Source organism: Calonectris borealis, chromosome 13 (assembly GCF_964195595.1).
Source record: "Calonectris borealis chromosome 13, bCalBor7.hap1.2, whole genome shotgun sequence".
NCBI lineage: Eukaryota > Metazoa > Chordata > Aves > Procellariiformes > Procellariidae > Calonectris > Calonectris borealis.
This window is the reverse complement of record NC_134324.1, coordinates 3,629,262-3,645,853: the sequence shown is the minus strand read 5'-3', so window position 1 is coordinate 3,645,853 and position 16,592 is coordinate 3,629,262. Positions and strand designations below refer to the sequence as shown.

General features: G+C 36.6%; 1 protein-coding gene across 3 annotated transcripts in view; it reads right to left on the bottom strand.

Annotated features, from left to right (window-relative positions):
• Nucleotides 1-16,592, bottom strand: part of DACH2 (dachshund family transcription factor 2) — a 308,526-nt gene that overhangs the window by 63,841 nt on the left and 228,093 nt on the right. For all 3 annotated transcript variants that reach the window (XM_075161959.1, XM_075161958.1, XM_075161957.1), the window contains exons 4-5: nucleotides 8,390-8,545; nucleotides 5,384-5,556 (exon numbers count right to left, since the gene is read on the bottom strand). In XM_075161959.1, the coding sequence (XP_075018060.1) occupies nucleotides 5,384-5,556; nucleotides 8,390-8,545 (329 nt within the window). The remainder of the gene's footprint in view (nucleotides 1-5,383; nucleotides 5,557-8,389; nucleotides 8,546-16,592) is intronic.

Genomic DNA, 16,592 nt, shown 5'->3' with positions numbered 1-16,592 from the left:
CAATTTGTAGGGACCTGAACATCTCCCAACATAGTAGTTTCTCTATATCAGTGAATAAAAAGATACAAAACTGCACACTCACTTCTCCTTTGCTACAGATACAGCCTCAAAAATTAGCCTTATAAGAAGCAAACTTAACTCTGTCTCACATGTCACTGCCCTAACATATTCTAGTACCCATTTCAGCAATAAGCTGCCAGCAATGAACACATGCTGTGAAACAGGACAGACTAAATCTAATAATGAGAAAAATAACATAAGTTTTATGGAAGTTTTATTTTATAAATTTTGTAATATTCTGAAAACAATTCAGAATGAATTGAATCCGCAGAGAGATATGAAATTAAATGTTATAAATTCTGTAATGAGAAATGTTTTTATACTGAGAAGTATTGTTTCAGAGTATTCTGAGATGGCCACATTTTTCTGGCTGTCAGGTAGATATTATGAATGTGAGTTGTACAGCACACAGAAAATAGCACCTCTCAGCAATAATTACACAGCCCATCTGTATTCTCTTTAGGAAATTTAAAATCATGTCATATACATCCTTTACAAATGCTTTAACAATCCCACAAAATCAGGAGAAGAACAGAACACAAAGAAAAGGAGACTCAAAAATCTCTAGATCACGCTGTACAAATAATGCTTAGTTCTGTTTATTAGTAGACCAAAATATTCAGACAGAAATTCTGTAGAGTTGATGTGAAGTACAAGATTTCAGTTTCCCTACTAAAACAAACCATTGCATTTCACCTAAAATGTGGGGTTTTTTGGTTTTTTTTTTTGGCTGGGTGGGACTGGGAAGTGGGTCGATTTTGGTTTGTTTCTAAAGTACATTGGGGTGAAATTCTGAAAGAGATATGATTTCAAATACAAAAATAAAAATGCTTTATTTTGAGGGTGTTTTTGAAACAAAGCATTTCTATTTTATTCTATTTACATTTTAACTTATTTTCTCTGGGTTTTCCAGGTATATTCAAAAAATGTGCCATTTATTCCTAATTGGGACCTGGATAAGAGCAGAAAGAATAAGAGAAAAAAGAATAAGAGAAAAGTAGAAATACAGGAAGCACGAGGGGATAACAATAGAAGAAAAATAGACAGCGGGAAACCAATTTGCAGAAATACTCCTACTCAGGAGAAGCACATCTCTCAGCAGCTCAGAAGAGGTTGTTGGAGAGCCAGAAGGAAAGGGAGAAAGAAAGACGAGATGGAGGAGGAAGGGTGAGACGTGAGCAAGAGGAGCAAGGAAAGTGCAAAATATGTGGGGTGAACAGAACAAGAAGCAAGGAAAAACTGGGAGAAAAGGGTGAAAGAGCTTCTCAAATCTCTGGGATAAAATTTTGCCTCATTACTCTACTCTTAGTACTCTCTTGATATGTAACACAAAAGAGAGCAGCTTAAGGCCCCTGGTTTGCATTCGGTTCCCCCAATTTCAAGCCCACCCTAACCACAGTATCTCCCACCAACCTGTTTCAAAGGACATCTGGGAAAGTGGCCTTTCAGTGAATATACAAGGACTCGCATAGTTACAGCGCCAGAAACTTGGCTCTAGACAGCCCTCCTTACACTTTCCTAACCCCAAACTTCCCCCCGCCCCGTCCCTGCCTTTTGGCTGAAACTGAGTAAGCCAATATGTTTTTTAGTCATATAAGCCCCTTCTGGCTTACCCTGTATAAAGCAAGACTTTGGGCTTGATGACACTACCTTAACACTCCTGATGCCTTTATTGTACACAGCTTGAGGATCCACAGCTTGAGGCCTCACGCCACTATGGATAGAGAGCTGTTACATAGGCATGATCTGATTCTGAGGTTCAAAAGCACTGTCAATGGACAGAAGAGCTATTGCCATTTTTGCTGTGACACCTCTTTGTGTATTTGCTGTCCACGTTATGTGCTGTGAGGTCTCGACAATTTATCATTTAACTTCATTTAAATGCTCTGTTAAGATTTAGGCGTGCTTTCAGCATTCTATTCAATTTGTGTTCTCAGCTTAACAACTCCTTTATGATAAACTGTATAATATGCTGTGAATACATATTAATAGTCATATTCATTATAGGTCTACTGTAAAATAAAAATCTTAACATTATGTAGTTATTGCCCTCTGGAGTTGAGTTGTTCCATAAACTTCAGTGAAAAATCCTCTCTCTTTTGTGTAAAGGGCCCATTCAAACTTCGCTTCTGAAGACCTGAAAATATCGTCATCGAGCAGATTTTTCTGAATTTCAGGAGCAAAATTATTGGATTACAGTAAACTACTACATTTATTCACTACTATTTCTAGCCTACACTATGATTCAAGTGTACTTCAGCTAAATTCCACCCTCAAGACCAGGCTGGCAAAGCATTTTACTCCTAGGCCAGTAACTGGATTGCAGAGTTCATCCAGCTGAAGAATAGCTCTGGAAAAAAAGAACTACCAGGAGAGTAGACGGAAGAGGGAGAAGAGAGAGGGTGGTGAAGTCAGTGTTGCTGTCAAATTTTGGTTTTGCCATATGGCACCCTCAATTATACAGATTCTTCAGAACCATTTGAGCCAAGCTTCAAAGGGAGCAAGCTTTTTCAGCTGCACAGTAAACCCCTGAAGGACTGGATTTATTACCGGGGCACTGTCAGAACCGTAGCTATAGCACTGCTAGCGGGTGCTGCTATAATCACATCAGATCATATTATAGATGGCTAAGAAGGTTTTGTGAGCCTGGACATTGTGGCTGCCTAATTTATAGTGTTCCTGTCAGGAAGAAATCAAGTTTCATAGTTATGACATTTCTTTCTGGAGCACTAAATGTTAACTTTGCTGATCATGCATATCTTGGTAGAACAGCTTATTTCTAAATGGCAAATGTGATATAAAAAGCGTAATGACTTCATTCAAAACCTTTATAAAGCAGCTGATTCTCACACCTATAGAAAACAGGCCAAGTGGTATTTTAGTCATCAGAGTATGGAAATAGATACATACTCAATATATTCATTTCTCCCATTTTAAGTAATGTCATGATGCTAGAATTGCAGTCTATCTAAAACTAGTCATTTTTTGTACTTATTAAATGCACTTAAATAATGTCATATAGTAGAAGTAATACTGCTGACAGATAACAACAGCAGCAATGCTTTTCTTTTAAATGTTTCGTTTTGTACAAGGATTTCATCTTAATTGATCGTCATTCAGAGCTAGATGATTGTACATAAGGGAAGGAAAGGACAAAAGGAGCTTCACACTGTCTGTAATAAAATTCAGCTACAGTTTCAGCACTCGGAACAAACGAGATAAAGATGCAGCATCACTTGACAGTTGAGAGTAACACAGCAATGGATGCACACTTTACCTCTGTCACATTAGCTACTGGTGTATTTTCCTCTACATCATGTAGAAGAAATAATTCCCACTAGAGTACTGGTGAAACCTACTGTTGCTGTGGAGATATTGTGTATCCTCCAGTGCAGGTGTTGGGGAAAAAATTGCTGTAAATGAGTAACTAGCATCAGCAAGGGCCTGCTAAAGAGCATCCTTAAACCTAACTGTCTGCAAAAACTGTAGTTTGTATTATAAAGAACTAGCATTGTTTACAAATACATATTTAATCTTCATTTTGACATACTGATAGCATTTAAAATATAATCAAAGCTTATGCAATCTACTTGCTGCTACAAATAACCTGTATTTAGGTTATGGTTTTCTTGAGAGGTCTCTGAACAGTTAAAGAAAAAGTTACTGAGTGAAACGAATGTAACCTCAATTAATTTCTAACAATTCAGTTACTTGCATTAACTAATGGACAGTTGGACATCAGAGATATCATGCTTCCCCCTCCCAGCCAACAACTGTGCAGATACACTGATGATAAGGAGAAGTTTTTATAGATCTTAATCCTAAATAGTCTCTAACTGGGGAATGCCCCCCCTGAATTTTACTAGCCTCCCAGAATCCAAGAAAACAAAATGTAAACAAAATCAAAGTATTAAGAACAACATTTGCCCTAATTTGGAAGTGGAGTCTCAATAAAGAAGAAAAAAAAACTGAGGCAATTTTGGAGATGCTCAGGGCCAGGAAGAAGATCAGAAGAAAAACGAAGACCTCCAGAACCTCAGCAACAGAGACACGTAATATTATATGCTACTGTAATGTGACAAAAGAGATTTGCTTTCTTCCTTGAAAGTATGTTGGTATCAGTAAATACAAGTATGAAGAATAAACATGTGGCTGCGTACTACTAGATTCTTTCCCTGCTTGATGTAGAAACAGAATTTCCTGAAGCAGCCAGCTGTGATAATAGAACGTACAACACAATCCTAACTAATTTATTCTCACAATTGGTCTGTAATATTGGCAACAGTAACTTTCTCAATGATAAAATAACGATATTTTATAATTAAGATGTTTTACAATAAAGATACAAGAGATTAAGTTCAGCAAATAAGTGGAAGTTATTAGAATAAAGCAACTCAGAACTTTGGGATTCCAGAACGATGGGGATATATGAGTGTAAATGAGCATAAATATCAAAATAAAGACATGTACTTTCCAGAACAGATAGCTCTATAGACTTATATATTTAAAAACAAAGAAAAATGGACTAAAATAACTACCTTTCAAAGCTGACAAAATAAAATTCTGTCAACAAGAAACACGCACGTGCATGCAAATACACACAAAAGTTAGATTGATAAAACCTTTCATTTTCACTCAATAGAAAGAGGACACACTGTGTTTTAGAGAATCCCATAGCACCAATCCTTCACGTGCACTGATTCTATATCCTTCTACTTTGAAAATTTCTCGTCTCAACATATTCTTTATGTGTGGCAGGACTTCAGCTCTCAACTGAACAGGCATGAAATTTTCTTAACAACCTGCTTGGAAGAGACTATCAGAAGCCTTTCAAAAGTATAAACACGTTTTATCCAGCCAGAAGGAAATTTAGGTGTTGCTACCAGAGACTATACTCACTAAGGTACTTCTGATGATTTTCTCTGCTATTAACCTGTTCTAGAATTGCACTGCACCAGAGTTCCTGTTATGTTCTATAGCATTTTCTTTTAAGTATAACATTAAGTTTGATTTTAAACAACATTTTAGAATAGCTTTTGAGCTTTAACAGATGCAGCACTGCTTATTCCCCTAGCCTCTAGTGAGCCTTAGTATCTGTTTTTAATTACATTACAGATTTGTAGATAGAGCAGAGCATCTTAACTTCTTGACTGTACTCGCGGGTATTTCCTCAAACTGAAGCACCAGCAGGAACAGCAGACCAGGTGTTCTATAGGCAGTATAAGCTCATTGCCTCTTAGTTATCTTCCTTAAGAAAGTCAGTGTAAATGTTTTTGTTAGCCACAAAAAGCTATTTTTTCTAAGTCTCACAGATGACTCTTACCTTTATAACAGAGGCCCCTGCCCTGGAAAGAGGACTGTGCATTTGGGCTGCTGCAGCCATGTTAGCTATTGTATTGAGGTGGTTCATCTGATTCATTGCCATTGCAACCGAAGCAGGAGGTAGGCTGACGGGAAGCAGAGGGTGGGGCATCATCATAAACGGCAGGTCTATCCCTAAAAAAGAGCACGGGCATGTTATATGTGCGAGTCCCTCATTTTATAACTCAACAACTTAATTTTTAGAGTCTATATTCTACTGGAATATTGGTTAGTCAAACCCAGTATTATTATGTGTTAACAATTTTGATGTTACATAGGGAATAATTGTCTTTGTATTCCAGAAAAGGCTGTATGGTTTGTATTAGGGAAAGAAACATACAGCTATAAAGTAACACAATATTAGAAAAATGAATATACAACAGTGCGTAAGTGATCGCTTTATTAAGAACAATAAAGAAAAAAACACGAAACATGCAGATGTTTGCATGTTCTTCCAACACATCAGATGAACATTTATTAATAATTTTATCCGACAATATAGTCTTACCAAGTCCTCTTACTATTATTAGTTCACATACGCAGTTATCTGAGACTAGATTTTTATATCAGGACTATTTCTTGAATAAAGGAAGCTGTGGGTCGGACTATAGACACTACTGAACTACTGTACGGAAGGTCTGTGAACTGAAACATGTAATGAGAGGTTAAACTTGTTGCCAGAGGTTTTAATTTCCAAAAAGTCACTTTAAATTGTCTTCTGCTATGGATACAAAACAATTTAAGAAGGTATGAAATTCATTTGCACCAACTTGCAGATTTTGACATTGCCAAAAAGATGATGTTACTGCTAGCTAGAATTGGATTCTCATGTTGCATTAAAATCTATTTCAGCATGTGTATTACATGTTGTATTTAGTAATGACTACAATGGAAAGCAAGACCAAGACACCAATTCACTGAAAAAATTGTTTCAGGTTATTTTGCATTTAAGAATTCTTTAGAGAGACCCCTTGAAGATAGCTACCTTTGGGCATCCAAAATTATTTTTTCAGAAAAAATAGGACTCATTCTGCCAGACAAAATGCCTTACCGTTTTTCTAAATCAAATTTAGATTAGAAATTCTGATTTAAAAATTCAGGTACAAGTCGTAAATAACATAATCTTATAGCTAGTCATAACCATACGCTATTCACATTATTTCTAAAAGTTTTTTAACTTTTGGCTCTATCTTAACTATTTTAAATGAGAAGGCCAGTCACCATTTTGCTGTATGACAGAACCCACAATAAAAAATATCATTGACTGATATAGCTTATGTTATTCCAATACAATTTGACTATAGCGATATAAACACACCACAGCGCCCACCACAAAGGCAGAATTGTATATAGTCTGAGCTCCCACACTATTTCTGTTTAGCTTGAGTATATCATGATCAACAACTGTGATGTCTTATGATTCACGATATATTTTATATAATGATCCACGCCAATATTAATTATGATAGGTAATAAGCAAAGCCCACATAGATCTCCCTTCACTTTAAACCATACTGACAAGCCCCTTCGGTGCTTACATCCATAAGCCTTTGTTCCCCTGCATATCTCCCTTAACAGCCCAATAATCTTTCCTCATACTCTACAGAGTTCCAAAACTCCCAGACACCATCTGGCCTCATTGAGTTGTATGTCTACTTAAAGTCCAATTGACATGCAAACTAAATGCAAACTACAAACAGAATTTAACAGCACATCACCAGTTTTAAGACACAATCCGTCAAACATTTCAGAGGACTATGAAGAAAATATATCCTACACTTGCAAATCATTGGACATAATGTCTGACATTCAATAAACCCTTTAATAGCCTATAGACATTTTCCTACTACAAAATCTACTGGAAAATATCTTTAAAGTTTTCTTGAACAGCGAAGAACACAATATCCCTGTATGTAAAATATACACAGGTATTGAGTTATTCAAGAATATAAAATGAAAGGATAAACTACAGTGAATTTGAGTCCTATGATCTGGTGATTCTTGACTACTGACACTTAACCCAAAACGCTCAGGTCCGTACCTTCCCATGAACAAAGCAGACCCATACTGTAGAGTCATTTCAGTAGCTTTGATTTGTTCAAGTCTGGGGCCCTACATAGGTAGCAAGGAACTATCTGCTCCTAACATTGTGTAAGGAGCCAGAAATGTCATTCATCCATTAAAACCAAAACCAAAAAACAACTTTCAAAACTTTGAGGATGAAGAGCTTAAACAAATAACAAGAATTCAGAAATAGTGAGATTTTCATTCTTCATCCATCATCATCTGTTAGAATTAACTTTACTCCTCACTAATTTTTAAAATATTAATCCTGAACATCTTTCTTGGAATAACTTTCCCTTCCCTTCCCTCTCTCTTTGGGTGCAAAGGATAAGGGGAACTGCTGGCCTCCCACCTGCCCCCTTCCAAAGGGAAGGAAAAGAGATGGGTTTGAAGGGAGCTTTAAGTTCCAAATCCGAACTTTATTTGTGTCATTTTATTCCAGTTGCTTTGGATGGCTGGGTTCAATGGATGACCTTACCCACACCTGGCAGGTACAAGGCAAAACAAGGCAGAGGAATTGCTTCTGCTCACTTTTAACTAGACTTTTTGCATTTATTCCTGCCTCTCATTTTTATTTGGTGGTAAGCATTTCCACCTGGAAGAGAATTTTCTCATATAGCTAAAATGTTAAGCAACTTTGTGGTTATTCTTCCCTTCAGCCCAGGCCATGGAAATGTCAATTAAGGACTGACAGTCCCTAACCCAGCAGTGGGTGACTATTCAAAGAGGGTGGCTTGGACATGATGCACAAGTGCAGCCGACAGTGGGAGGACTGACCCTCCTGTCGCTCATGTGTCTCCCATCCATCTCCCCCACCTCCAGGAGGTTGGGAAGAAGTGCTAGCCCAACCTCCAAGCAGGGCTCCACGTACTTTTTTTTGTTACCGTAAGAGCACACTACGTACTGTTGGTGAGCAGGTGATTCTGCTGGAGAGGACTGAGTGGGTGCGCACTTCCAAGGCTCGACTGCCCTGACAGTGTGGGATGACCAAGGCTGTGCTGCGATCCCGTTGTAATGGGGGACTGAAGCTTGTCTTTATCCCAGGAGGATTCACTCCCACCTGCAAAACAGGGTACAAACAAATCATAAATGGCATATACTTTTCTTTAAAAGACACTTTGTTTGGTTAGCAACGAGCTAATACTCTTTACCATAGCTAAGTGCCTAGCACAAACACAGCACCTTAAACCTACACCTGAGGGTTTTTTTAATAAATTAATAAATATGCATCAGGCAAAAAATATGATTAGAAACTTCCAGCATCACCTACATTCATAACACTAGTTTCTGGAAACAGGAAAAGCAAAATGTTTAAGAATAAAATCATCCAAGTAAACACAGTCACAATTAAGTAAATAAGGCAGAAAGAGAACACCTGAGACACTGAATCACAGTCTCCTGCTATCACAGGGAATCAGGCCACCCAGTCCCTGCCAGAGACTAATCGGTGTCCACCTTCGGGCTCGTCAGGTCTCTCACCGCTGTTAATCTTACTGGAGAGTTGCTCCGCTATTCACTCCAATGCTCACTAGCATTCTAGCTTAAATTCATCCCTGAACAGGTTACAACAACTTATCCTGCTGCTATGTTATCTTTGAGCTTAAATAGCTTTTCCTCCACTGCTGGGTTTGATGGCCTGAGTGAAACACTTCACTTTGCTGGGTTAAACAAGCCAGGCATTAGGTTGGGCTTGGAAATCATCAGCGTTCAGGAATTTAAATTTAAAGATATCTATTATGCACAGTAATTACTGTCTACAACAAAAACACAATACAGCAAACTAAGCACTCGTGTTTGGTCTAGAATATCTGTTTGGTCTTCTGAAGAGAGGGTGTTCTGCAGCAATTTTACAGATTGTAGTTTTCTTCAGTATTACACTTACACACTTGAATAACAAGTTCCTTTTAAACAGCAGTTTAAGTAGACTATGTTAGTGAATTCTGAAATACATCTGGTCCACAAAAAAACCACATTAAAAAAGGTGAGACTGAACATTTCTAGAGTAAAAAGGTATTTTAAGTACACTCCCTTCTCAGGTACGCCCCCCATTTTCAATTAGATTATAGATTCTTATGAAAATGTCTAACTGCAGTATTGACTTTGTTTTGAATTTATGAACAGGAATTTCAATTAGAGTAAGTAAATAGATTATTGTGATGCAGCAGATAGAGGCAGCAAGCAAAACACATTTTAATTGAATATGAAAGTAACAGAAAAATTCCATTCTTTATGACAACATTTAGCTAATAAACATGATTAATACAGCTAAATGAAAAAGTTTGAAAGATCAATGATTGAGAAAAAAGGAGATCACTCCATCATTTTAGCACTATGTCCAAGTATGAATTACCTTCTTATAAAAGACTTGTAATTTGTAAAATGATGAGTAATACATTGACAAAGAAAGATACACTAAATTATACCCTGTGATATAATATAACATGGCATAGTGCAGTAATTAGAAGAACTACTACAGTTAAGGCTGTGTCAGCATCTTTGTTATTTAATATACTGTATATCAGCTTTTCAAATAACATTTGACTGATACTTAGTATAGAACTTGTTCATTCTGACTATTGTGAAACAGAGGTTGATTATCTGGTAAAGTATTTCTCAAGTTAAATGTGTAATTTAAAAAAGATTTTCTGAGGAAAGGTTTAGCATTTGATTTTACCAAATGAGTTTTATTTTTCTCCATATGCTTTTTCAGTAAATTTAACATTTACACTTCATTCTTCCTCAAAAAACACATACGACATGTACCTTGGCAGGAATTTTTTGCTTAGAAATAGATTTTGTACATGCTTCGTCTTATCAGGGCAGTGGCCAGGAAAACTATGCACAAGACAGTTTTTCAGAGACCTTTGAATGAAAAGAAAAAACGGCACTCTTCATCTAAAAGTCTCCCTCACCCCGTTTGTTCTTCTCCAGTACTTCCAACCCCAAGCACAGATGGTCTAAACTCTCAGCTCATTTACTTATTTCTGGAAGTTTCTCTTGCCTTTCCAAAGCCTCGTGCATCTACCCACCACACTTCTGTGGCCCTGAAGCTGTAGTGTCAGAGTGCCCCACCAGCTTTCTGTGCCCTGATTTACAACTGTTGCACGTTCCACAGGAAAGTACAATTATTCCTGTTTTACAGATGGAGAATTGCACTGTGAAGAAAAGTGGCTTGCCTAAGGAAATACAGGAAACCTACAACGGAACAGGAAACTGAATTTAAATTATGTCGTACAGTCTGTATCACTGGACCAGTTTTCCTTACACATGGGGACAATAATAACTTTTTTCCTGCAAATTCCACTTGTAAATCTGCTCCAGTATTCAGTGCCAGCAACACAAGAATAAATTGCAATACACTTATCTCTACAGACCATTCCTGTATTCTTATGTTCCCTATCACTTCTCCTTAGAGAAAGAAAAAAAAATACTGCCGAGCGTATGATGTATAATAAAAGTGGATGTTAAATGGAATGTATCTTGTAGTCTGCAGTACACCACATAGATAACAGCTTTATCACTTACTCTGGACTGCATATACTATGCAGTAGCAAGTCTCTTAAAAAGAAAATAATAATTAGAACTACTACTCACCTAGAACTTCATACCTAGCAGTATGATTATCTCCAACTTTCAAGTGGGAAAGCTGAGGTGCAGAATTATGAAGCAACTTCCTCCATGTTACCTGGTAGACTAATGGTGAAACTGGAAGAGACGTCAGGTCTCACGGGTCCTACTCCTGTGCTCTATACCATAGACTCTTTCAATTCATCCTACCCACAGCCCCTTTGCACAGCTAAAAAATAACAGTTTTAAAAGAAAACTTGCATCCTTCCCTGCAGTACCTATTCCATACAGTAAGAAAAATTTACATAGAAATTAATAGTAAGTCAGAACTAGATTCACATTATAAACCAAATATGTAAAATGCAAACCTGTGGTAATATACTCAGTCCTTTTCCTGTCATGCAACTTTAAAAAAAGAATTCATTTTTGAGCATACACATTTTCTTATTTAGTAACACACTTGTCAGCATATCAGCAATTATATATTTGACATATATATATAGATCAATGCATATTTTCAATTCTTTGTTACCGTAACAATTAGAAGTGAATACATCTATAAAAAGTAAATCCTCCTTAATACTTCAAACTTAGGTTTAGCCACAATTTTTCAGGAGCTTTCTGTTCATTGTCATTTTTTGTCCAAATAGGTGCCATCAATAAGGCAAATATGTCATGTTTTGATTCTAAATCCTGGTTTTGATATGATGAGCTTACAGGTGAAACTAAAAATGAAACTTTATGATAGGAATCACACAATAGACCACAAAGACATAAATTTATGGGAGTCGAAATTTTTTTCTCTCATTATATTCAAAAGATTTGGTCTTTGAAGAAATTTGTATTAGGAAAAAATAATCTCTTTGTCCACACTAAGCTAGTGAAGGCTCTCACTCTTTTTAATATAGAAGATAAGCAGTCTAAAATTAAACAATGATCTGTACTACTGCATACAGAGAGATGGATTTCAAGTAATTTTTTTTAGGTATATATGAAACAAAAGGGGAAAAAATATATGAAAAAAGAAAGCAAACATTCAACACTAAGGAAAACGAGACAACAGAAAACAGCAATGGGACTTACTTTACCTCTTGTATATGAAAGGAAATATAGCTCTTTATTTATTTTAAATGAGAAAGAGTATTTCATCTTAAAAATTAGTAACCTGATTCGTAAGTGTCACAGGAATATTATTAGAGCACTCAGAAGTCTGTTGATTTGTCAAAATGCCAATACATCATTTCTACACTTTACAAAAAGCTTTACGTTTAACACTATTACCCACTACCTATATGACCTTCTCTCCAACAGATAAAACTAAAGGACAAAAAGGTAATTTTTCCTTATCTTGTTTGCATTCTAGTCGATCTTGTCCCAGAACAGATTGTACTCAGCATTAAAAAAGGGCAAGAGAGACAAGAGCCTCCGTCTTCCAGAGCTCCTGACGCTTGTCAGAAGCAAGCACAGAGACTGCAGTTTCTTAACATAGCCACACCGAAGTGGGAAGAAAAACGCAGAGATACTAGCTGGCCAGCCATCCTAAAAGATCGCAGAATGCATTTGCCGCCCAGCAGAAGCAGCTAAAAAAAAGTCTGATCTGCTTCAACCATCCAGTTCAGGCCACGCAGCAAATGTGGTGTACAGTTCTGCTTTCAGGTTTGCAGCTAAATATACAATATGGATGAAAAAAAGAAAAAAAAAGGCCTAACTGACTGCATTGCACACAGTTGCCTACGCAGAAACATAGTGCGTGTTTCAAAGGGCACAGATAAAGATGGACACTACATGGATTTAGTAAGAGAAAGTGTTATTTACAATATACTTAATAATTAAAGTCTGGTATTTACCAGTCTCAGCAGGTTATTTGAGAGAACTTACTTATCAGTGCATGAATTACGCTTATGTTCAACTAAGCAAAAGCAAAACTAATATAACAAACCCCAGTCCATTCACTTCAAAGTTAAAATGCGGTGAGAGGTAAGCATTCCCTTAATGCCGTTTTACAGCCCGGTGGCCAAATTCTGTACGTCTCTGTCCCAAGTCCCTATGAACAGCAAATTCAGATGAGTTCAAATGGACGGGGAGTTAAATCACAGGTAACGCAAACAAACGGGGGAGATCAGCCCGAGCAACACATACACGTGCTGTTGATGATACACACTGCACTCACAGATCCACTACAAGGTTATTTACAGTCACGTACATGTTTGTAAGCAAAGTGCCTCTGTTTAAGTTTCATTTTGTTTAGTTGAAGGAAATGCAAGTGATAAGCTCAGCTTCATTTTTCTGAAAATACTGCTTCTCACTCTTTGATTTTAGTAATTTTGTAAGATAACTCTTAAAGCTACATGTTTTCTAGTAATAAATCTCTCTGTGCATTTGTGTTCTTCAAAACAAAATCCAAAAAACTTTTTTTGGTGACGATATACTTGAGAAGATTAAATGAGTGTCTTGGTTTTAGGTATTGAAAGATCTCCAGAAAGTAATCAAAGTTCAATTTGGTGACAGTTTCTTTTCATTTGGTTTCAAATTCATTTTATCAGCCTTAAAACTATCTGATCTAGCTAAATGAAATCCACTCTGTCAGAGGTACCTTTGAATTGAACAACCACACTGTTTCAATCTATGTCTGTCATTTTATTTTTTGTTGTGATACATTTCTGAAAAATTGAACTCAAATTGTTAAAAGCAATACCATCTTCACTGTCCAATTTTATTCGAAAATTGTTTTTAAACACATTTTTCACACCGTTGGGCACATTAAGCATAACATCAGCTGCAACAAAAAAAGTATTCAATGCCTTGCTATTTCAGCACTGATAATTTCAAATTATTTATCACTTCTAACTTCTTTTATAAGTGTTCAGCACACACGAGGCCTCTGAAATTTTTTGGCTTATCTAGAACCCCAGTACTCCTAAAACAACATGGACCTATTCGCCAGCATTCCTAGCCCCAGTATTTTCAGATGTCCCAGACTATTTGCTTTTACCAATTCCCTAATCTCACCTCGATATTGGGAAAAAGGGTAATTTCTTTGGCCTACACAGAATATCCTCTGCTGAAAACACTTCAGCCTACAACTTTCTGCCAACTCTGTTCATGATATCAACATTTGAATGTCCCAGGAAGAGAATAGGTAGAAAACAATTTTTGTCATATTTGATAAACTGAGAATCTCACGACAGTAAGGATAGGAAGATACCATCCAGGTCGTATTCCTGGTAAACTGTCACTTTCCTGTCAGAAAAACATAGAATGGTTCTGGGTCAGGATTATGACCCATTTAACCCCAAATTCTGTCCCTCATATTGGCAGTAGATGATGTTATTTATGGAGACCATGCGAGCGTGGACACTTTCTGTGGTCCCTTATTACCCCCAAATAAACTTTCTTATTTTAAAATGGGAATGAGATTTTTAATCAGCCCCCAAAAGCATGACACCCATCTGAAAATCTAAATGGAAGATTTGCAATGCCTTTAAAGCTTTAATTCATTTATTTGTTTAGCTGTGTGTATTCGGCTATCTCAACTTCTGGATTGTGCCCTACAAGAAAGCCATGGAAGTGTGTAGGGTAAGATATTAAAACTCAAGAAATCCAGTGATGGCTTTACTGGGCTACTTCCAAAAACTTATCAAGTGGTTCAGCAGATGTAATTACTGCTTAGCCCTGCCAAAGCTTTGAAATGTGCCCATTAATTCAGCAATTCCCAATCTGTCCATCAGTCAGTCATACTTAAAAAATATGTCTGTCACAACTTAGGTGAAGTAATCTGTTGATAATTATACAATAAGAAGGCATCTGAAATCTGAATATAATTTCTAAACTTTTTGAAAAGTCTTAATGACAGCAAAATCAAAGTTTATTTCACAGCAACAGGATACTGAAGATAACTGGGAGTATGTCAGAATATTTGATGCCAATTTAATTAGGAACAATTAATTCCAGGAAGTTACTTTTTTAGAAGATAAAAGTAGAGACATAATATTTATTTAGGAACCTAACCATCCCTCCCAAACTATCAATTCCTTCCCTTTAAAATGAACAAAGAAAAAGAAATAAGAAGGTGGTAAATACAATGTGTTTTCAAGTTCCCAAATTATGATCGATGATTATAGTGCTAAAGCACAATACCAGCAAAGTCTCCTTCTTGCCAGCTACCTTGGAAAGTAAGACTGTGCCACAATGGGTCTTTCCAGTCAAAACAAAATCTCACAATTAAAATCAGGTGCTCAGCGTCAAAGACTCATTACAGTATAAAACCTGTTCTCGCGCTCTCTCTCTCTCTCTAACAACAGACTGGATCATTCATCCCTTCAAATTACATTCACAAAAATGCTGATAGCTACTAAAATATGGCAGGGCGTTTTCTCATACTTTCTAAGACCAATGGAGAGGAACCACTGGCTGCAGCAATGAAATCTTTTCAGCAAAACAGTCTTCTGTAGACAATTGCTAAAATATGGATGGCCTTTTCCTAAGGTAACTTATATTAAAACATGGGAAAAATGTTGCAGAATAAATAAAGAGATGTAGGAAAAGGAAAGAAAATGCAATATGATGTAAGGGACTAGTCTGATAAAAACACAAACTGCTCAAAGTGGCAGTATCTTCATTTGAACTCAAAATACCAAACATACCTCAATGGGTCAGCTGATTCAACTTATACCACCAAAGCATCCCATTGAAGTTAGATTTAGCAAGATGAAACATCATATTTATAGAAAGTTAGATACGAACTATTATAATAATTTTCATAAAAGTACACTAATATTTGAAAGCACTTCTCAAAGTTAGCTATCTATACGCTTTCTCCTCTTTTCTTTTGCTGATTTAGTCATGCATAAATATTAATCAAAACAAGTTGCTTCTTGGCTAGGAAGGAATGTGACATGCTGGAGAAAAGCTCTGATAATTAATAAATGAAGTCTTTGCTGCTTTGTTACCTAATAGTTAACCATGTGATAATGAAGGGGATGGGCGGGGAGGGCGGGGAAAAGCTTGTAATCTTCATATCAATTGCTAGATGTTTATGGCTTCCTAAATGGAAATTAGTCATGATATTTCAGGAGGGAGGGGCAATATTACTAAAGGAATAATGGCTCCCAGAATGATTGCATACAAACAGCTACAGTCCATCTAGCCTAATACCTTGTCTCCAACAAGGGCCAAAAGCAATACTTACTGAAGAGTTTAAATACAGAGAAAACCTATAGTGAGAATTTCCCACAATACGCTCCAACAATTTATGTATTAGGAGCTTCCTGAAACAGAGGTATTTTCATTAATTTAATAACCTTTAATAGATTTTTCTTCCATTAACTTAAAAGGATGTCAATTTTTTGCATCTACAATATCCTGTAGCAAGGAGTTCCACAGCTTGCCTATGCACTGCATGAAAAGCTACCTCATGTTATTTGCGGGTGTGTTGTTGGGGGGTTAACTTGGCATTTGCTGCCTTCCTCTGATGTCTTCTAGTTCTTGTAGTGGATGAAAGAACAAGTAATAAACTCCTATTCAATTTCTTCTATACAATA